This window comes from Adelges cooleyi, unplaced genomic scaffold, assembly GCF_023614345.1.
Source record: "Adelges cooleyi isolate 19-005CV unplaced genomic scaffold, UGA_ACOO_1.1 ACOO_flye_CR_arks_rails_tigmint_CR_PRNA_33, whole genome shotgun sequence".
Lineage (NCBI taxonomy): Eukaryota > Metazoa > Arthropoda > Insecta > Hemiptera > Adelgidae > Adelges > Adelges cooleyi.
Window position 1 is genome coordinate 442,950 of NW_026096002.1, and position 23,260 is coordinate 466,209.

The following is a 23,260-nucleotide window of genomic DNA, read 5'->3' on the forward strand; positions in this document are numbered from 1 at the left end:
CCCGTTAAAATCAAACAGCGCGGGGCCCTGGACATATGTCCCATTTGTCCTCCCCTAGCGCCGGCACTGCATGTAAAGCATTAAACCAAGGTGGATTTCATCTTAAATCCAACCTTGCATTAAACATTTAAGATTCTTAAGGGGTCGAAAAACCGCCAAATATCTATACAAATTTTGTACAAATAAAGACTAGTGCTGCAGTCAAGTCACTTTTTAAGTATATATGCTTTAAACATCTTCTCTATGGGGACTAAAAGGTGGATTTTTAATTTTCGTTTTCAAAATTGTATTATAAACGTTTTGAGTATTTATACTTTTTAAATCTAACTAATTTTCCAATAGCTACACCGAAAAATCGCCATTTTATCTCCCATAGAGGAAATAGTAAGCTTCACATAAAAGAAAAAAAAAATTTAATCCGTCCCCAACGCAAACGCCAGTAAATGACTTGTAAAAAGGTAATTTTTTTATAAGACTTTCGACCAACTCGAAGAAAAATAACATTAAAAGTTTTATAATTTGGATAACTTAATATTTTTCAATTTTTGTCATACGTTACCATTTGTTTGTCGCTTAATAATTAGCGCTTTTTTGTTCCCATTACATTGTTTTATAATAATGCATAAAAGTTATTTGTTTGAAAAAAAAATTAAAAATTTTACATATGATTCTTGAAAATAACAATGACACAAAACACGTTATTTCAGCCATTTAAAAATCTTATAAGCACAAATGTGTCCTTGTGTATTTTGCTCTGCTAAAAATTAGTAAATTTACTCGTTAAAAAAATTTTTAGTTACGGCACTTTGGAGGACAATATTCAAGTAAAGTATTTAATGCAATACAAATGTTATTTAAAACATAAAATAATAAATAGTTTTACGTTGTCACGCTTTAGATTACCTTGTTTACTTTAAACTTTCACTGCGTTAGAAAGAATCGTTCCTTAATCATGAGAACTTACTTCAAAGTGATTGTTTTAAGTGTATTATAACAAAAAAAGGTTTATCATTGCACAAAAATAAAAAATATATTCTGTTGGACTTACCTTGTCTACACTTAAAACGCTATAATAAATATAATATAGTAATATTGTTAACTGCCAAAAACATTTTTTCTCGAAATTTTAGTCGATAGACCTAATGATGAATTTTAGAAGAAAAAAAATAATTAATCCTGGAATATATTCTCATTGGGTACCTGTCAAGTTGATTAGTCAAATGTGGAAGTCCAATGTTAGCATGGTGACCGTTGACAAAATCATGTCAGAATCTTAAATGTTACAATCCGCTAGTAAATTTCATAATTGCTTATTAAACGAGTGATTTATAAGAAAAATTTGCAATAATATTAGCACTAACTTTTAATTAGTTTGATTCATAGGATGCACTCAATGAAGTCATTTTTTAAATCTTTATTCTTCAATATTTTACTCCCACGTAATAATTATGTCATCCTAACAGACATGACTAGACTAACCTAAGTTATCTGAAAGTGAACATATTTATAAAATAAACTTGAGTGTCTTTTAACTTATTTTAAAAATACTTCAAACTGAGATTGGAGGCCTGAAATAATCGAATAAGAATTTTATCAAACTGGCTGTGTATTTGAAGAATCGGGTGCAATAATTAAAAAGTTAATTTACCTATTCGAAATATCTGTTTTAGCTACACATCAAAAATCAAACAAAACATAGTTTTATCTAATATAATCTAGTATGGCAAACAGTTTATTGTATAATATTATAACACCATACTAATTTAGAATAAAAAAAACAAACACAATTCCGGAAAAATCAAGTACTAGTTTGGATTTTTTAAAAAATGAGTATATTTATAATTCTTTTTTATTTTTATAAACAATAAAATATATTTCATCTGTAGTTTTACATGTTCATAAAACTTCATAGTAACAAACAAAACAACTTTAAAATTCCAACATTATGTCAACTATACACTACAGGTCAACACTGTACACTATTAATGCTATCCATTATATTATTCATTTAAACAACATGTTCAACAATTTATTGCTTACATTACACAAATAACTCTAGGATTATCATTATTTTCGATTTTAACTATACTTACGACAAACAATAATTTAATTATCCGAATCTTAATTAATATATGAGTATTTTTAATTAGCCAATCAGCTTAAGTATTATAAAATAAATCAAATCAGTAATTAGCTCGTGAGTAAAAGAGCAATGGTAACTTTTAGTCAAAAAATAAATTTTTTTTATAAATGCGTAAAATAATAATCTTTTTTTTTTTTCTACAAAAAGCAGTTATTTTTTTTTATAAATAACACTATATATTATGTTGAGAAATTCAAAATACAACTCATCAAGTTACCATCAATGTTTTAAACATAAACCGTTGAAAAAGCATAATTTAAAATTTATTTATGATATATTATTACTGATATTACATTATTTTTATAACTTTTATCACAATTTTCAATTTGCATTTTCAGTATGACTTTAGAAATACTGGGAGACTTATAGCAAATGAGAAGTTAAGAGGACGTGTCATTTAATTATTTAAATTACACCGTACAAGTCACTTTGAGTAGTACAAACTACTAACATATGATTAGTTTGAAATTAAAATCGCTAAAAATTAATATTAAATACATATTATATCACACAAACATTTTACAAGTATCAAAAAGGTTAAGAAATGTTTGCAATAAACCCTAACACTGGGAAAACCACATAAAACCCATATTCGTTTGCGTGAATGAATAATCGAGACGACTGAAAGTAAGTTAAGACGACTGAATTATCCTTAACGTTGTTCACCATCACAATGAATTTTAAATAATGGCTAATTTGTTATTTTGGTTCAAATATAAAATTGATTATCTCTCTCTTTTTTTTTTTTTTTAGTCGAATTTTTGATTTATATAATCGTTGATAATAACTACCACTAATAATTGTTTGCTTGACTAACATCAACTAATAAACTATTAGAATTTATTCAATCGGATAAAGTGGAAACATAAAAAAACTATGCAAATAGTCAACAAATTTAAATTAAATAATATCACCTTGGGGGGGGGGAGGGGCATAATCGTGAACGTAATTTATCACTTTGGCTAGTCCGTTGCCAACACACTTATTTATATGAATTTGCTTTTGTATCAGTCGTTGCAGATTTTGTAGTTTCAACTGCATCTCTAGATTGATAAAAAAGTATATAACCAGTTTCTGACGATTTTTGCAGATCTGATGTCAGTCCGTAAAAATCTTCGATCGCCGATTGATCGATTTTCTAAAAAAAATAATACAAATAAAAAATCAGGCTTTGTAATCACGATTAGTCTATTTTGATTCGATTAACTCAAACAAAACAACTAAGGTCGTTAAACATTTTTTCGTTCTATTCAAAGAAACTAAAAAAAAAACGTTTCTCTTTTATGATAATTAAATTTATAGACGACTTACATCCACCATGTCGTCGTCAAATAACAACCAAAAGTCATGACTCTTTACAATGCTGATGTAGTGACCTCTGTTGGGACCACTTCCACAGTGAATAACTACAGCCACAAGATTGTACATCCTGTCTGGATTTACAGCATCGTCAGACTAAATTGAAATTAAAAATATCATCGTTTATAACAAATCCAAATCAAACTTTAAGACAAAAACAAAACAGTTTACCGTATTAAATAATCTGAGTTCTAAAGGAAAAACAACTCTATGCGATACTTTGATGTGTCTATTAAATTGCTCCATGTATTTGAACCGTTTTAAATGCAAAGCTAATATCATTGGTAATTTTTTAACACGCATGCATTTCTGAAATTATTTTCAATATGTTATTGGGTATAGGTGACAAAATTAATTTCTCAATTATATTCAAAAATAACTACTTGAGCTTCTTGATAGCTACAGCAGTTATCACATTTAAACTTATTGTCACTGCACAACATTTCTGTATTGCTAAAACAACGTAAACAATGCGTTATGCTCGTGTTTTGATCTATATCGACTTGAAGATCGAAAAAATCTTCGTCTTTGCTGCTAACCTATGCAATGATACAATCAAATAATGAGTTTTAAAAATGCTTAAATAAAGTAACTTTACACAATATCAATTGTATTTGAGGTAGCTTTATTTAATGCACACACGTACTTCTTCGCAGTTGAGACATCTAGTTTCGCTAGTCAGAATCCCTTGGAATATTTCGTGCACCCATGTTGGATCTTGATTTTGACTGCTTGTACTAGTAATGCTACTCGAGGTGGATTCTCCGTCGACGATACTAGGCGCTATTATTTTGGCTTTGCCATTACAATTAGACTGATTACGTTCAGCTACAATTTTGGTAATACACACGATTTATTAATAATACCGTTGTTGACCTCATTTTTTTTTTACACTTACAAAGGATAATTTCGTTAATATGATTTATCAGAAAGTTCAAAAACTCGTGTGCATCTTGCTGCATATAATTATTGAATTCTTCTGTAAAAAATAGTAATTGTTTATAAAATAATAATATGTAGGCGATCGAAACAAAAAAACAATTACACTATACAAACTCTATAGAAAATAAAAAAATGTATTGACTATAATCAGAACACCACATTAATTAAAAAAAAATCAATTAACCTTTAAACATGTTTCAAAGACAATCGTTTCATACTGTTAAAACAAAAACAATAAGCACCACATTGTAATATGACAAACCTTTTTCTTTTCTCAGTCTATTGATAAATTTCTTTGGTGCAATAGAACCAACTTTTTTCTTTTGAGTTGCAATACTGTGAAATAAGTCGGCCAAACATGTAAGCAAAGTTTCTTTATTTCTCTTGTTGCGAGCTTTATACTCGAGTACTTTGTCACGAAATGGTTTACAAAAATAAAGAGCTTGAAGGACAGAATTACTATAACAAGTATTTCCAAACTGAAAAAACAAAAAATACAACATTTTTAATAATATACAAAAAAAAATCAATGTAATTTTTGGCATTTTGTGCTATAATTTAATAATTTGTTTACTTTATTAATTGTGCCGTAACGGGTACTCGGGTAATACCTGAATTATCGGTGTAAGTTGAGATTGTATTTGAGCTCTGTATTTAAGTAAAATGTTTTTGATACAATTAAAAAAAAAAAACGCTTAACTTTGACGATAAATTGCTATTGGGGTACTTAACAAATCTAATAACAATTTATCTTTTTGGTTTTGTGTATTTTAAAAAAAAAAAACATTTTACTTAGATGTACAGCTTTATATTGTATAAACATTCAGTATTTATAAGATATTTAAATAGCTAAAATAGTGTTGTTTTTTGTTGTTGTAAAAATCCGGATTTAAAAATTCTCATCACTACTGCTTACCAGTTTAATTGAAATGTTACTCTTATTAACTTAAATAGAACGACTTTTATTTAATCCAAAACTTTATCAAATCGATTTACTCTATTCTGAAATGCATGTTAATAACATTTAGTCAATTTTCATTAAAAATATCTGGTTCTACATTAACTCTGTAATTAGTCATAAGTATTACACTGGAGCAAGCAACAAACATATTATAAGTAACACAATTTCGATAGCTTTATCTCTTTAAATATTGTTATTATGCTACTTAAAAACATTAGATTTAGACTCTAGTAAATTTTTTTCTTACATACAATATAATATAAAACATGTAATTTCGTTGTTATCTACTCTATTTGAATTGAATGACTAATTATTTGTGAAATGATTAAATTTATTATTTAATAGCACTATATGACACTATTTCCCCTCCTTTTTATTTAATTAAAGATAAACCATTGATATGGACTACTAGGCCTAGCGTTTTTAAGAGAATGCCAACAGTATATTACTCTGTATTTATTTTTTCAAAGTAGGACAACTTAATGTTCCGATTGGAATTCAAAGGTTTTGGAACAGCTATTCAAAAATTTGGACTATTCCGACTACAGAGAGAAACATCATGTTTCTCTCGAGTCTATCAAGTCTCTGGCCTTATTTTGTAAAGAGGTCCTTACAATAAATAGTTACAAAAATCAAATGAAATTAATTTTTTTTTGTAAAAAAAAACATTTACTCAAGCTGCCCCTTAAGTATAAACATAACTGAACAAAAACAATTCTGTACGTAAAATAAAGAACTTGTAAAACTTGCAACAATGATGGTAATTAATAGATACAGTAGCCTTTCACTTTAATAAATTATAGCTCTTTCTTACTAAATAAAATATTTGACTTACATTGACTAATCCGAAGTAATGTTCATTGGGAGGAAATTGATCCGATCCGATATCTCTTTCGAGCTGAGATACATTACCGCCCTATATTTAAAAAAAAAAAACAAAAATCATAATTAACATAAAAAATTGGATCCTAATGAAATTGCAATGATAAAATATATAAACCAGAATATTTAAGGGAAAACGCCTTATTCATAAAATAATACGACATTACAAGTATAATGGTAATTATTACAAACAACGATGTCATTATTTTCTGTTGTATAAATATCAATTAGGTACACTTAATGAGATACCGTAATAAAATTCCAATTTCTCTCAAACAAACAATTACTGATCATGGCGTCGTCAATGTTGAATTTTACTTATTTATCATTAAATAGATAAGTAAAAAGTCAAACGTTATTGTTGTTTTGAGTTTGTTTAACGTTGGCGATCGATCGAGAGAGAGAGCTTAGTTATGTAACATCCGAACACAGACAAATATCAAGCGGAACTAAATGGTACAATGAATGGTGACTGCCAGCAGATTCGATAGTGTCACACAGTGATTTATCGGATAATTGAGTAAATTAAATATTACCATATTACTGAACGGCTTGGTGGAAATCTAATCAAGCCATTACGGTAAACAACACGGTTTTTGGCGCTATTTCCGACCAACGACGAAATGCGTTTACTTTTAACGTCGGATTGGAAACGGCAAGCGGAACGTGTCGTTACGAATTCATGTCGAGTTTAACCCGAAACGGAAATTTCAAAAATAAAACACACACAGCAAGTCTGCAGAAAGTATTAATTTTTAAGTAGCTACCAATACATTTTCTCATCAATCGTTATCGAACTCGACTTATCGTCGCGTTGCGGAGTGGCGATCGTAATCAACACGGCGATTCAGATAAACACGCCGACGGCGCACAGTGTCGCCAACCGCAACGATGGCCACCGCCGCCGGACAGTGTTGCCAGCCGCGAGCTGTTGTACACACGGTACGCTGGCGACACCTATCGGAGTGCAGTGCAGACGACACATGACACACGGCCGTACAACGTTTTTTGGCGCCTTTAGTTGAATCTTAGCATTGGTCTGGTGTGCTCTGTCGAACGGTCGATCGAATTTTCCAAGAAATAGTCGTATTGCTCGAGTTGTACGTGTGTGCGAAAAAATAAGGGTTTTTACACTGTTTAAACGTTTCAAACATAATTCCGAGATAATCGTATTGTGAACACGGTTTACAGCAGAAATAACGTCCGGTGTCACACAAAAGGAATAATAACAATAAGCAAAGTTGCTCGTCGAAGAGAACGGTAAGTCGAAAAGTTTGTCAGCTAGCAGATAGGATAATAACACAAAATAACCTCGACTGAGTGTACATAATAATAATATGGTTTATCGGTTTCTGTATAATATTCTGTAAAAAATAGTTTTTGAAAAAATAGAACAATCATACCCCATTAATCTGTATTGTAGAGTGCATATTATATTGTGTTATTATCGCCAGTAGTGTAGATTTAATCAATTTACTGAAAATTTGTTTTCCCAAATGTCTTGTTATATTCTTTATATTATACAAATATTGTGTGAAGACACAAAAAAAAAAAATTTTTTGGTAATATTTAAAACATTTATTCATAAAAATCGTGTAGGTAAATTGCAACAATTTAGCTCTTCAAAAGCAAAGTGGTGGAAGTCAAAATTTTTTTAATTTTGTGATTTCCAATTTCATAAATTTCAAATAAATTGACTTACACCGCTTTGCTTTTGACCGGATCAATTAAGCTAAGTTATACTTTATTAATATGCATTTCATTAGAGAACTTATGGTAGTTTGTTATTTTAAGAGTATTTATTTATTCAAACATTTAATATATAAAAATAAACATTTTACTTAAAAAATCTGACGAGTTTTGATTTTGACACATTTCTCTAGATTATCACTCTTTCCATAACTAAGTACTTTTATAATGATAACTATAATTGCAATGTTTTTTCCGATGCTCATTTTTATTATTCAAACTACTAGCATTGTTTAGGATGTAAGAAAATGTTTTTTTTGAAATCAATTATAATATCAATTGGTTAGAATGTTCAATTTTTACCGCCGTTTATTGTATTACATTTAGTAATAATTTACATATTAATATGGAAATTTAAGTATACAAATATTGTGTAATATCTAATAAAGCTTGTAAACTACTTACCTTCTAAATAGGACAATATAAATTACATCAATTCGTTAAATTGTCATAACTTATGTGATATATCTGTTTAACCTTGTCCGAATTGGCAACGAAATTGGAATTCTTATTTTTTTTATCCCAATTACTGGGGTTTTGAGTTAATTGCAAAACTGTAAGTTTTTTTGTAGAATAAAATGATAGAAAAATAGTGTATTAAAAATATAGGTACTATTTATATATAAGCGACACGCCCCCTACTTAATGAGAGGTTCGTTGTCCTGTGGCATAATGAGTTATTATTCATATTGTTTTTCGTGTATTTTACCAGCCTGTTATAACTTCTATTTACAAAATAATTGATTTATTTCTAAATCTCTGTTCGTCAGTTTTAAACCGGCCAATTTTGCCTGTAATGACTACATACATATACTAAAAAAAAATGAATACAAGTCTAAGTATTAAAAAGCAAACAATATTGTTCTACATGCATTTAAGTTTTTTGTCTTAAGAGGGCGTCGCGCCGGTGATTTTCAGTGGTAAAAACATGTTTAAGCAGGCTAAAAATAACTCGCCTAATTCTGATTTTAGAGTAAAAGCACCCATTATAAAATTAAAAGAGAACAATATTCCGGAGGGCAAGACGGTGCTTTAAAAAAAAAAATTCATTTTTTGAAAAGTTACAGGCCTTTAAAAATGTTAAAATAGTCATTATTTCTAAACTATGTATTGAGCGTTATACTTAGAATAACGAAAAAAACGCACCGTCTTGCCCTGCAAAATATTGTTCTCTTTAAATTTTATAATGGGTGCTTTTACGCTAAAACCAAAATTAAGCGAGTTATTTTCAGTCTGCTTAAACAAGTAGAGATGAAAAAACATTTTTAAATCGCTTTCAAGGATGCTGTGATAGTCCAAAAAATAAATTAACCTCCAAAATAGAGTCCTAGTTATTGAACTAATAATTACACATCACAGTTTAACCTTTAAATTAAGATTTTGTAAAAAATTGCCTTATTTTACTCCTTAAAAATGGGCGGTGCGACGCCCTCTTAACACAAGGGTTAATATGTTTTTTATCGAAATAATTCAAAAAAATTAAGTGGATTTTTCTTGAAATCTATTAAAAATGAAACTGTAGAGATATCAAAAAAATAGCTCCTGACCGCATACTAGATACTACAAACATAACAAGGGGGGTTTAACAAAATCACTAATTATGTAACTAGTCCGAGACTTCAGCGCCAAATCTAAAGACACGGATACGTCTGAAAATTATCCACATGATATTTGAATCCATGAAAGGTTTATGACTGTGTTGACATTCGTAAAATATTACTAGTTTTGCGCTTAAAATTACAGGTTTGTGTGTCCTGTTATTTATAGTAGGTATTCTACTCTAGTTAAATTAGCATGTCTTCTTGGGGCTAAAATGTACGCTAATACTTATGAAATAGAGAAAGGAAACGGTTCGAACGCTGGAAAAAAATCGAATATACATAATATACATTTTCGGCATTGTCATTTGGTCAACCAATAACATAGCATAGATTTTCTTTGTACGAAGTGCTACAAGTGTAATATTACCTATATGCGCGCACTGCCACTGTTTAGTGTGTAGTATGGTGGCTACTTAAGGTTTGCGAAATAATAGTAATAATATAATATACATAATATACACTCGCTGTACACACACACTTAAAACCATTAATAAACAATCGACGTTTAAGTGTGTGTGTGTGTGTGGATTGTCAAACATCGTTAGATAGGGGATAGGAACTCGTTCTACAGGACAACACACTCGATTGTGGACTACTATTATTACATTCTGCAGCAATACAATTAAGTCGAATACAAATATGGGCCTGGACGGTATGAATGCATTATAATGCAAAATAACTTGGTTATGATGATTAATTACTTACAGTTATACTTGCATAACTTTCAGCGTCTTAGCCGGTAAAACGTTTGTAGATATGCAGCTTGGCTATGATGTCTTATGTGCTCCACCTATATTATGTATGTGTATTATTAATGGCTAAGAGAACAAATTGTTGAAACATTTATTTGTCTACACAAAAAACAACCGTATGATGTAACATTTTTCTTCGTCGTGCCTTTCAAAAATATGATATTACTCGAACAAAAGTTTGGCCTATAGTATTTATTTTTGAAAATTAAGGGAAATTTTAAACTATCCGATTTTCTTGTCGAACGACAATAATTATTATTATTTCGTGTCAACAAAATATATATGAAATATCATATTCTGTAAACAAAGATGAAAATCTAATGAAACGGATAGGTATATTGTGTTATGTTATTTTGCTTCTTTTTTGTTTTTTTGATATTTGAAGTATTTGTATTTTCCGCGCGATTGATATCAATCAAAAATTGCTGGTAAATGTCAAATGTAAAAAAAACATGTTGTCTGGCTATTTATCATAACAATATATTGTGCTCTCGTAATCGCTATAGCTCTGAATGATGGCGCATTGTAAACGTATCACGTAATCTATCTTGTTCGTCAGCAAAATGGTAACACTAACACTTATCATTGTATTCCTATTACACGAATCTGTATATGGGGACGACTTCAAGTGTGGTTATAGGTACTACCGGCAGTCACACCTGTAGGAAAAAAAAACAGAATTCAGGTAGGTACGCATAGTATTTCACAACATGCACTTGGCATTTTTAAGACTCATCAAATTCCAAAAAAAAAAAAAAATTACTCCTCCCAGACGCTTTTTGGTGTTTTTTTTTTTCTAAGCATTTTTCATGCTATGTCATTAAATTTTACAGTCGGGATTAAAACATATTAAATTTGAACTTATAATGAAAAATGGAGTAACACGCTTAATCAGTACTTATGATCTAGATTTTCTATTAAACATTGCGTATGTTATCCGGAATTATTTTACGTTAAATAATTTTGACAATGTGTGTTGTAGATAAACATTTATATATATATATATATTTGTAATAATTATTATAGATGACCTATGAAATGCCAAACTACTTATTTAGCTGATGTAAACACTTGGGTAGACCCGATTGAATGCAAAATTAAGCCGTACGCGTGCGTTATATGTGTATTTATGGTAGATGTGCCAAAGTATTATAAACAGGAAGATTTGTTTGTTTTTCTATGGAAATCTAAAAATATTATGCAACAATAAACAATTTCATAACATTGTTACCGATTTTGTTTTACCACAAGACGCCAACTTGTGGCTTAAGTTTAAACACGCGACCGTCTATGTTTGTTTGAATGTAAATTTGTTTTTAGTATTTTTTTTTTTTTTTTGCTGAGGTAGATCCTCATACACGGCCAGTACTATGATTTCCGCCTTCCTTAACCTCTGTGGCATGTCCACAGACAAGAAAACTTGACTTTATATCGTTCGACTTGCGGCTTATGCTTTAGGATTTCTGTAATGGTCACCAGCTTTAAGGTTTTTATGGAGCACAAATATAGTAAATGGTTACCTAGAGTTGTAGTGGCGACTTACATGATATGGTGTGACAGAGATAAGTACTTTGGGGGCCGTAAACGCATGATTCGGATGGGTCTAATTGATTACCAAATAATTAATATGGTTCTTGCGTTGAAGACGTTTCCAATGTTGGGGGAAAGGGTGTGAACTACACATTACTATAAATTAAAAATATCATGTAGCATAATTTTATTTATGAATAAAAATAATATTCAATACATGTCAAATTGAACATGTTTAATCGGTCTAAGCAATGATAAACTTATAGGTAAATATACATTTATGTATGTTTATATATTTATTATAAAATCAGTAACTGTTATCGTTGCCAACGGTCAACTTGGTTTATCCTCTTCATCCATACATAACTCTTTTTTCATTTGCAACAATTCGGATAACATTATACGGTTTGGCAAGTTCAGTCTGGATGCTCGAAAAAATTCCAAGACTTTGCAGATTGTTTTGTGACAGTGAAGATCTTAATAAGTTTTTTTTAAATTGATTTAAAACTCTGGGAAAAAGCAACGGTGACAGTTTGTTCGTTGGTAGATCCGGCTCTGGCGATACTGTAGCTCGGTTGTTTTTATTGACAAATAGTTTTTTTTTTTTTGAATCCAATAAATTAGTTTTTTTACTCCAAAAGCGTGCCCAATCGGCAACAGAAATATCCGGTTTTACACTTTTTGCTTGCACGTTTATTCGGTACGGCGCAGCTTCGATGATATCATATTATTATGGAAGAGTTATCTGACAATAATAATCGTTTTTCAACTTGAAAGCCCGTCTATTGTTTGCATCACGAACGGCCATTAAAAAAAAAATACCATTCGATAAAAGATCTTGACGATTCGCATAGAGCACGCGTACACGATATTATAATATGTATGTATGTACATGATAAAATATATTTTTTACGTCGTAGGTACACTTTATTTTTTTGCTCTTAAATCAATCGATTAAAAAAGTATAAACAACACAAATAATTAATAATCATCCACCGTGTGTGTGTGTGAATCGTTGAAAATATTTGTACATATTTTTTTTCTTTAATGCGCATTCTTTAACGGTAACGCGGGCGGCGCTTAATACAAGTACACACCTTCTTTATTATTATTATATATATGTTACTATAAGCAATTAATACACGTATACGTCATTTGTTGTTGTTTATTTAATTTTTTTATTATTATTATTATTATTGTACACTATAATATTATACAAGATTATTATTGAGCAGGAAATTATATAGCGGTTGTGTGTGAACCCGAAGACCACGATAGATCATGATTTTTTTTCCTTCTTATTCTTAAATAATGTCGTCGTACGCAGTAGGTACGCTATCACAAGGTGTACCTACGTCTTATCGTTAAAACAAATATGATATGTATTTACACACGTATACTGAAGAATTTCTATCGCCCGTTGTCGAGAACAGACTGGCATACTTAAATTTATAACTTCTACCGACCGTGCTTGATATAGGTAGGCAATATAGTAATTACTATTAACGGCTATTGTACTTTTTTTAACAATTTTTTTGCACGTTTAAAGCGCCATATCGAGAATTATATTGTAAAAAAAAAAGTAATAGTTTTTTTTTGTAAAGCTACGCTCGATGAGTCATGACGAAGAGTTTAACGCCAATGTAATTAATACGCATAATAATAATACACTTTTTTTTCCATCATACAAGCATGCGGGGCTTGTTCATTATATTATCTTGTGTAGGTACCGTACAAGAAACCCGCAGACGACCGATAGCTGCCGTTGTATAATATGTACACCTATGATTCGCCGGCATTTCAGGAAAAAAATAATATTATGTTGTTAAACGTTTGTGGGAGGATCGCGTTTGTTTGTTTGTCGTATAAATCAGTCTAAAGGAGATTCTGTGTAGGTCTATACATACATATATATATATATATATAGTGTATCCACTAGAGTCTAGAATCTCGAGGTGCATGCAAATTATGCATTTGTATTCTCGATTTGCATTTTGCGGTAATAATATAGGTAATATCAACTATCCCCGTGGATGTAATCACATGTTTTTAAAACCGTTACAAATAGTACTGCAGGTACACTACCAGTATACATGTAATTATAACGAACGTCATGATTTATTTCGTTGGAGAAATAACGAGAAACCTTTGAATAGGACGTCTGAGACTGGAATTGACAACAATAGCGCGACTCGTATGTATGATCGACTATAGAGTTATTTTATTTAGAAAACATCTGCAAAAATACGTCTTGCCGTTAAATGGAAACGATAAGGAGCTCGTCGCATTCGGATTTTTTCAAAAACTCTGCCCACCCTGCTCGACATGGGCTTTTGGATAGCTTTCAAAATCGGAGACAATTGGTTGTAATTTAATGTCACGCGTTACTTGGTCGGAATACTAAAAGTAACATGTGTGGAGCTTTCCCATACTTGCCGTGGGTTCATTACTGTTCATTGTCTTCCAAAAAAAAAAAAAATGGGGGAAAACACTTGACCCCGCGTAATCCTTTATTTCGAGGGTTATCAATAACTGCGATTCGCCTCGGGGAATACGGATCACTACGCGGTCGCCCAAAGAAAAATACCAAATGTCATCTATATTATTATACACGTTGAGCACAAGCTTTACACAACACCCTCGTCTAGTTGTGTCTGTAGCCCTTCCGTTGAAAAAAAAAAAGGGTCCAACTTGGAGGATCATAAAATTATGTGTGTATACAATGTACATATAATGCGTATGGAAACGGTTCAGTGGGTTAGTGGATAAAACATTAATCTTTTGAAGTGTGTGGTCCGTTTATGAACCTTCCCATGCTGCGTGGGGCGATCAAAATAATATACTTATTATTAGGTATAATCATAAAAGTATTATGCGGTCGGTTTCGGTTAACCGGTGCGTATGCAGTAATATTAAACACTAAAATCGATAAAATTAATTTATTGACACCCATAGGGTAAAGTGTACAAATGTACATTTAAACAATATAATATAGATGCAGATAATATTAATACAATGGCATTAGAACAAAAAATACAAATTTACGATAGCGAATTATTAACTGTAATTTTTAACTGTTAAACTGAGTCAAAAAAAAGAAATCATAATCAAGAATTTTATATGCAGAGGAGAGGAGGCGATATTTTTATTAAATGGTACTAAAAAGGAGTGCTTGATCTCGTAATGATATTAGGAACTTTAAATTTTACTAACATGAGTAATACAGAATTCTGCGAGTGTTGTCATTAATTAATTTCAAAGATTCTATATTTAACTTACATGAAACATCATTGATTTGAATATTTGAATATTATTAAAAAGAAATACCGCCAGGCAAATATTTTTGACATAGTGCGACTTTCGTATTCAAAAACACATCTTGACAAAAACCAATAGCTTCTTGCTATCGCATCGAAGCTAACAAAGATAGCCTTAGACTTAACGTTTATTACGTAACTTAATTGTAGCCTTTAGGAGTATATCATATCATTATATTTGTATACGTGTTATTGAGTACATATTATTACATTTTTAATAATAATACTATATAATTTGTTGTTTGACAAGAAGTCGTATTTAAAACACCAACGGAGATAATTATCTATTATTATATACCAGTTAATTGGCGATCAAATTATCCTACATATTATCTAGTCACTGTGTCCAAATACATTTTAAACGGTTGTGTGGCTCGAGAGTAATTATTATTATTGAATATTCGTGTGCAGACTGGAGTTTAATAGTATAATAGTAGAACGTGTACAGCGAGCGCGGGTGCTGTTGTTTATTCAAGTTTTATTTTCAAGTGGTCCAGTCTGTCCATTTTGTTTTTGGCATAGAGTCTCATTATAATATTATTATGTTTGAACATGTGTTTTATGGCGAGCAACGTGTGCATGATAAAACGGCTATCTCGGTAGCTTTGGTAAAAAAAAATACCCAAGTTAAAAAAATTGAATAATATTTTTATCAATAAAGGGGCCGTTTGCGGTCCGAGGTTGAACGTCCGATAAACGATCACCGATCACGAATATAATTCAAACGATTCCACTCTACTGGTGGTACATGTGGATCACATAAATCTCGTGGGCAATGCTTAAGTACACACGGTTCAGCGTTTGTTTTACTACCGTAAACAATGCGTGCCCCTTGTTCGTTGTGTACCACTGATCACAGCATATTTTTGTAGACAATAATGACGTGTATTAATAACATTTTTGTACGGTCTAGTCCGCAGAGTACGGTATGTCGACCACTGAATTTAACCAAACCATGAGTATAGTTTAATATTGCACGAAAAATATACTTTATGGCTGAAACATATGAAAAGTATACCGATAAACGTTGACAAACCAAAAAAAAAAAAAATCATAAACCCCTTCCATTAGAAGCGGTGAACATTTTTTGCTTTATTTTTTTTTTTTAGCTTAAGGTTTAAGATCTGAAAATTAGACTGAAGATTGGGCTATGACATTTTTCTTAAAAATCTGTAGTTTATTAATTGTTTTATTTAGGAAACACTAAAAAAATTGCACTTTGGCCGTAGTCAGTTTCTACAATCTGTCATTTTTAAATGTAGTCAAATTCGTATAATAGTTTATTTTATCATAACTTAACAAACATTTATTTAAATTCAATTAAATTGCGAAGTCAGGATACATTTTAAAAGTCATAATAAAGTATATATTGGTAGAGTAGTTTTGTTTACATCACTCTTATTGTACACAATCCCGTTTATGATTTAGTAATGTTATTTGTGAAAAGAGTCAAATTCGTTCAAAATAAAACTCTTACAGTCAGTTAAAAGGTAATTTTGAAAAATTGGTATTCACATATTTATATAAGTATATAGTGCATAAGAATAAAAATATTTTCAAGTAAAATTGTATGTGATAAAAGGTTATTTTTAATTTCATGAAAATTCAACTTTTTGGACTAAACCCATTTTCATAGGCGACTAATCATAATTCTTACCTTCAGTTTTCAAATTATTAGATAAAATATAAAATTTGTTGAAAACAAAAATATTCTAAAATAACAAATACCAACAGAGTGTGAACAATGTTCACATTTTATACGTACAAATCAAGGATTGGGGCTTGAATTTTTGGGAGTGCTAATTTTGAGTCTGGGAAAGCTATAGAGTCCCCTTAGCACCCCCCTAGTTGCGCCAATGGTCCTTTGGTAAATAATATGTAGAAATTATTTTGAACATTTCGATAGAAGACTGCAGTCATCCTACAGTGGTAATACTGGTAGATACAGGTATAGTAGATACTATGTTATATATTACCTACGACGTTAAGACGTCGTGCAGTGGCTTACAAGTTTGCTGGTTGTTAACAATAGGTCGAACCGTATATAAATGAATGAATGACTCAACTTGCTTATACACATTCCTGAATCCGCAAGGCCGGCTGTTGTGATTCAACCGGTAAAATGTGACTAAACCAAACATAACTTCCTCTTTACCTATACGGCATAGGTAATAGATGTATATATAAATATACGAGACGTGTACGATAAAATATTATATTATTTTCTAGCATTCTTGTTTAAACGATAGTGGTTTATTTCCACTGGGCGTTTTACGCATCGTGGTAGCTGTTTTGCATGATAATATCACTTCACATACCGATAATAATAATATGTAAACCAGATACTCTATATTGACATCATTATCATAGCCGTGGCGACCATTTCTAGGCAAATCATTGTGTACACGCATTTGAATTATTTTCAATATCATATAATTATTGTTCTCACATAATTGTTGTCAGAATACCGTTTATAGATTATTGTAAACGACAAATATAAGTGTTGTTATTTTCTTAAAAAAAATCTTTCAATTCGCTTCGAGACGACGGTATAATTGTTTTTTCATAATACCAACTAGCCAAAGAATTATTGCAACATCATCTCTAATTAGTTAAAACTCGTTTCGTACAAATAATAATAGTTTTATAATGACTCGATTGACCAGTGACGCGACAAAACACTTTTAAGGTCACGTTCACGCCATTTTCCTTTATCAACCCTGCCCTCTAAAAATTATTATATCATTTTTATAAACTGCGGATGTGTAATTTAAGTGGCGTTGCAAATGACTAGTATTAAAAAAAAAAAAAATAATCTTAATTTATCTACTTTACTCGCAGGAAATAGCTACACCCCACAAAATACATAATGTGTAATTTACCTAAGTCTTAGACAGTAAACTTAACTGGGCCAACCACAATGTAAGCTACTGAAACAAAGACTTAAAAAAAAAAAACAAACTAGCTGATGAACAAGACCAAATATTTCACAGTAAAACACAAGATCATATAAATCCAAACAAGTTTGTAACTGATCGCTAGGTGGATTGCTTCTTTTATCAGGTATTCGCGTTAACAGTGATTTATCCGATTTACTCGTTGTATGTATTCTATGTGTACAGATTGTGAATAAAAAATGTATGATTATAAAAAAAAAAATAAAAACGTTTATTAACCGTCCCTTCGCCGCGTTATCGAGTAGATGCGCTCTACACGCGGGATAGGCAATTAATTGGAGATCCACATACATACGGTGGTGTAAAGGAAAACAGCTGGACCGTAAAAAAATGAATAAAAACACAACAGATACACACAAGTCGGTTATATAATTTTTGGCGCGTGCCGAGCTCACCACAGCGGCTGCTGCTACTGCCGCTACCCTTGTGCCACGCGCCCGTTGGACGTTACGCATTGCGAAGATCTAAATGCACACACACCCGTTAGATCTACGGTCGAGTAGATTTACATTCATGGTCTCTTGAACCCGGTGGATCCAACGGGCGCCAGATGTCCCTCTAAGGTCTTGCTATAATACACGATTAATCGTCCGACAGAACATAATTGCCGCCTATAGGCTATACACACACACACGCACACACTATAAAAACGCCATAAACTCGCAGAAATCTATCTGAATCTCTCTCTAAAAAAAAAAAAAAAAATTTAAATCATCTAACTTTGCTCTTTTTATTACAAATGGCCAATTACTATAACGAGTTGTGATGTGTATAAATATATATTTAGTGATTAAATTTAGTTTCGGAAAGCTGTTTGTGTACTTTTTGCCCGAAATAAAATCAATATTAAAAACGACAAGAGAGAAAATCTCAAATTATTACCTACTTTTTTACATTTTCGGCATAATATGCAAAATCCTATTGACTATTAAATATATATATATATATAAGTATATATGTACCAGCTCATGTACGCCATCAAAACGTATGAAGACTACTCGGCTGTTAAAAATCTTTTGTTTTGTAAATTGTTGTAAATTTTACACCGAGAAAACGTTATACACACTCGGAAGATGCATGGATTGAACCTTAAAATTTGATATTTAAAATACAGTATTTTTTTTTAGAGATTTTATAACAATTAAACTTTTTAAACGTTTTTCTATGATACTTGTTAAAAAAAACATGTTTTTTTATTAGTGATCGAGATTTGTTTTTCCGACAACATTAAACACAAAATGTGTAATTCAATGAAATTAAACTATGTAAAAAATATAATATATTAAATATTAACTTTTTATTTGCTCTGTATTTAAGATCAAAAGAAGCGTTAGATAAAATATCATTTTTGTCGTTATAAATCTTGTCCAGCGGCCAGCTTTTAAGAATTTTGTAAATAGTCTTCTTTATGGATTATAAAAAAAAAAATAAATAAGAATTATTAACGTTGGTAATGCTATCGAATAATCGGATGTAGAACGCTGTGCGTGTATGTAGGTATTAGAATTGAATACCGGTGCAATAGTTTTTTTTCCAAACATCCCATGGCCGTGTAACGGTTTTTCTCGCCCCATCCAAGCGGTGATTTAAGGGTGCGTGCACCGTTGTTGTCGGCATAGTCCCCTTTCAATTATTTACCATAGGGTACAGTGATTCCCAAACTTGCCATAAACCGGGCACCGACCGTATAATATTTTTTCAACGTCGATCAAAAATATAAATATATTTAAAAAATTAATTGAAATTAACGGTAAAAAACGGTAATAGAATGACGTGTTTTATTACCGTTTTAAATACCATATGATCCGAGTGGAAATAAGCTCAACTGATTGACGTTAGACAGTTCCGATTCAATTGTCGATATTAAACATTTAGGACAGTGTGACATTTGAAATATCCGAATAAATTTAAATTATTACCAATTAGTTAACGTTGTGTCCAAAATTTTCTTCCAATACTTATATCCTTTTATACACAGCCTGATAATATATATTGTATGTAACAATACATTTTTTTTTTTTTTGTTATACCTTAGAACGAATGCGGGTATCTTGGACGCGTCTTAGCAGTTATAAAATTGTTAATTAACACTATAGGAATATAATATCTATCTTGATTTACACATTTAACGTTTATTTTCCCCGTTTCCGCCGGCATGACTTTTACAAGAAAAAACCGATTTAAATGTTAAGTATCGTTACACATATCCAGTATTATCTTGTTGTATATAGTTGCTATGCGACATGCGGGGTAACGGTCGTATCCGAATTATATATTATAATAATATTACATATATATATTCAAGTGGTGTGGTATTTTTTCGTTTTGTACCTGCACAAAACTACATCGATGGTGCACTTTGTATCGTTTTAAATATGGTAAAAATATATAAATGAATTTTATTAACGAGGGTCCGAAACAAGATATTTTATTGAGCGCCGGCATACAGCCTTGCTCGCTTGTACATGATAAATTCATAATAATATGCGACATCCGTTACGTTAAACAGCTTAATATAAATCTTAGGGAAAATATGCCACAGTATAATGTTGTGGACTTAACACACACACACACAAGATGGTAATCTTCGATCGTGGATAATCTGCAATTGCACAATCAGACATTACAATATCTTTTAGTAGCAATCGTTCATAGCAATCCTTCACGTTTGTTTTCTACACTCAATAATGTTAACATATTTTTCCTGTGAATAATAATAATTAGCTTAAACGTGGCAAAGGTGGTTACTCTGTATAATGAGGGTACAATATACATACCTAGCTCGGTTAATAGTCGGTTGTCTAAACGGAATCGCACAATAATTACAAAATTTTATTATCGTGCGATCCGTGATTTTCGCTGTTGCCAATTAATACAAGGTGCAATAGAATAGTACCTATAAATGATAATTGCATTTTGTTTTTAATCACGCTTATACAATATGCCTATGCAATAACAGTGCATTATTGAATACAACACACCCGTTTATAATTATTGTTTTAAGTATAACATAAATTGTTGTTGTTTTTTTTTTTAGGTCAGATATTAATACTGCTCGAGTACCTGTACGCTATCTGCAAGAAATGCCGTCATGTTTTTATTGGTAAGTACTAACAAGTAATTAACGTTAAGCGTTAACCTACCACTTAATTATAGCGTTCATATTTCAAGTATTGATGATAATCGATCGATGCGCGTCACTATTTCGGTAATGAGATATATTTACAAATATATCTGGTAATCGGTTATAGGTACTAATATGCGTTAAAAAAAATACAAAAATAAATCATTTTCAACGTTTTAGACGGTTCTCAAAGACGAGATTTACATATTAATATTGATTCCCAAGGATATTTTCTTCTGCATAAGATTAAACCAAACAAATTTATTTATGAGACTCTATTTCCGTAGTGCAATTAACATACCCGCTTCAATATAGTAGCGGTTCGTTTTTTTTTTTAACCTTTTCCTACAGACAAAATTAGAACAGTTTAGAAAACTTTGTAGAATACTGATAACGTACTGATAAACTTTAAAAATTCCGTTTCACAGCAAAAAGTGATTTTAATTATTTTTTTTTTTTTAATATGTTTTTACCAAGTAGATATATAACAAGAGTCTTATCGAGTATATATGTATTGGACGGTTTAATGTGTTCCATTCGTTTCAAAGTGATGATAACGAGTAACCTAAAGATTTGTCAAGTGCATCTGTCGAGTTGACCATCGCACAATCAACTGTCATGTGTGTATATATCAACAATTTATTCGGATTTATAATAACCATGTTTTTTACGCATAATAATAACCGGTTAATATTTTAATAACGCTTGATCAAACAGCATAGAAAAAAAATCATACATGCATACGATACCTAAACTGTATCTCATAATATACAAATGGATGATCTCGTTTTTCTCGTCTTGAACCGGGTTTGTATATAAGATAAAAAACTGCGACAGGTGACATCGGTGTAAGAAAACCACCCAGCAATAATGTAACAGTTTTGTAGACCGAAGGAAAAATACGAATAAATAGTAATATCTCAACGTTGCTGCAATTACTAATTGGCCAACACGTTTTAAGATTATTCGGTTTTAAAATTATTGCATCGTCCTCAGTGTGCATAGATTCACGCATCCGCAGGTGAAGGGTGTTCATTTAATTACTTTAAAGAGACCGAACCAGTTTTAAAATTATCGATTAACTCTATTACATGCTAGGTATTTAGTTTAACATATTTTAATTGTATACATTACTTGTATTTAATTTATAATGCCATAATATCACGCTTGTAGTTTGTCGAACACTCGTTTACATTAAATCATAACAACGTAATCGTAATGTATACTTATAAGCGGCTCGATTAGCAAATTTTCAAATTTTTATGGAGGTATTTAATTGATTTCAAGGCCATTGCGTTGAAAAATTGAGTGTCTAAATTGTTACTACTTTTTTATACTCAATACTTTCCCATGCACGTGGTCTGTGCGTTTTTATTTTTATTTATTTAAAGTTTTAACACCCCAAAGGTGTAATGAGTACAGTTATTAAAGCTATACAAATAGAAATATTTACAAATAAATAATATGTATACAATATATGGAAATCCATAGCAAACGGTACGGTTTTGATTAAAAAAATAAACAGGTCGTTTTCAAGACATTTATATTTTGCCACTAGCAAGTTTTGCAGCAACAGAGAATTTAAACATAGTATTTCTAATAAGAAATTGTGCGTTTTAGCTTATTATTTTTTTTTTTGACGCCAATCGGTCCGTCGCACATTAAGAAATGGAACATTTATTTATCATGAAAAATAATTTTTTATTTACACAGAATAACATGGTAACGACTTGAAACAAAACAATAAACAAATAGGAAACATAAATTTTACAAAATTATATAAATGATTAACAAGAATGAAAATGCCACAATATTAAATAGAATCAAATAAATGTTTAACAGTAAATTTAACAGGTATGAGGGGGATGTTTATTTTCTCTGTCATTATCTTTTTAGTTTGTGTACTATATGCCCATATAGTAGTAGTTACTAATTATTTGTAT

The 23,260-nt window shown here is 30.8% G+C and overlaps 2 protein-coding genes across 2 annotated transcripts in view; one reads left to right on the forward strand and one right to left on the reverse strand.

Annotated features, from left to right (window-relative positions):
• Window positions 1-1,872: 1,872 nt before the first annotated feature.
• Window positions 1,873-6,805, reverse strand: LOC126839995 (ubiquitin carboxyl-terminal hydrolase 46). Its single transcript, XM_050575470.1, has 9 exons — window positions 6,537-6,805; window positions 6,241-6,321; window positions 4,707-4,923; window positions 4,401-4,481; window positions 4,149-4,330; window positions 3,886-4,041; window positions 3,674-3,811; window positions 3,455-3,598; window positions 1,873-3,281 (listed from the first exon to the last, which is right to left on the reverse strand). The coding sequence occupies exons 1-9, from the start codon at window positions 6,579-6,581 to the stop codon at window positions 3,126-3,128; spliced, it is 1,200 nt and encodes a 399-aa protein (XP_050431427.1). The 5' UTR covers window positions 6,582-6,805; the 3' UTR covers window positions 1,873-3,125.
• A 515-nt stretch (window positions 6,806-7,320) lies between these two features.
• The window catches only part of LOC126839996 (protein inscuteable homolog), a 43,135-nt gene continuing 27,195 nt past the window's right edge, over window positions 7,321-23,260 (forward strand). Inside the window, exons 1-2 of the mRNA XM_050575471.1 lie at window positions 7,321-7,547; window positions 21,231-21,296. The gene's annotated coding sequence lies outside the window, so the exon portion shown is untranslated. The remainder of the gene's footprint in view (window positions 7,548-21,230; window positions 21,297-23,260) is intronic.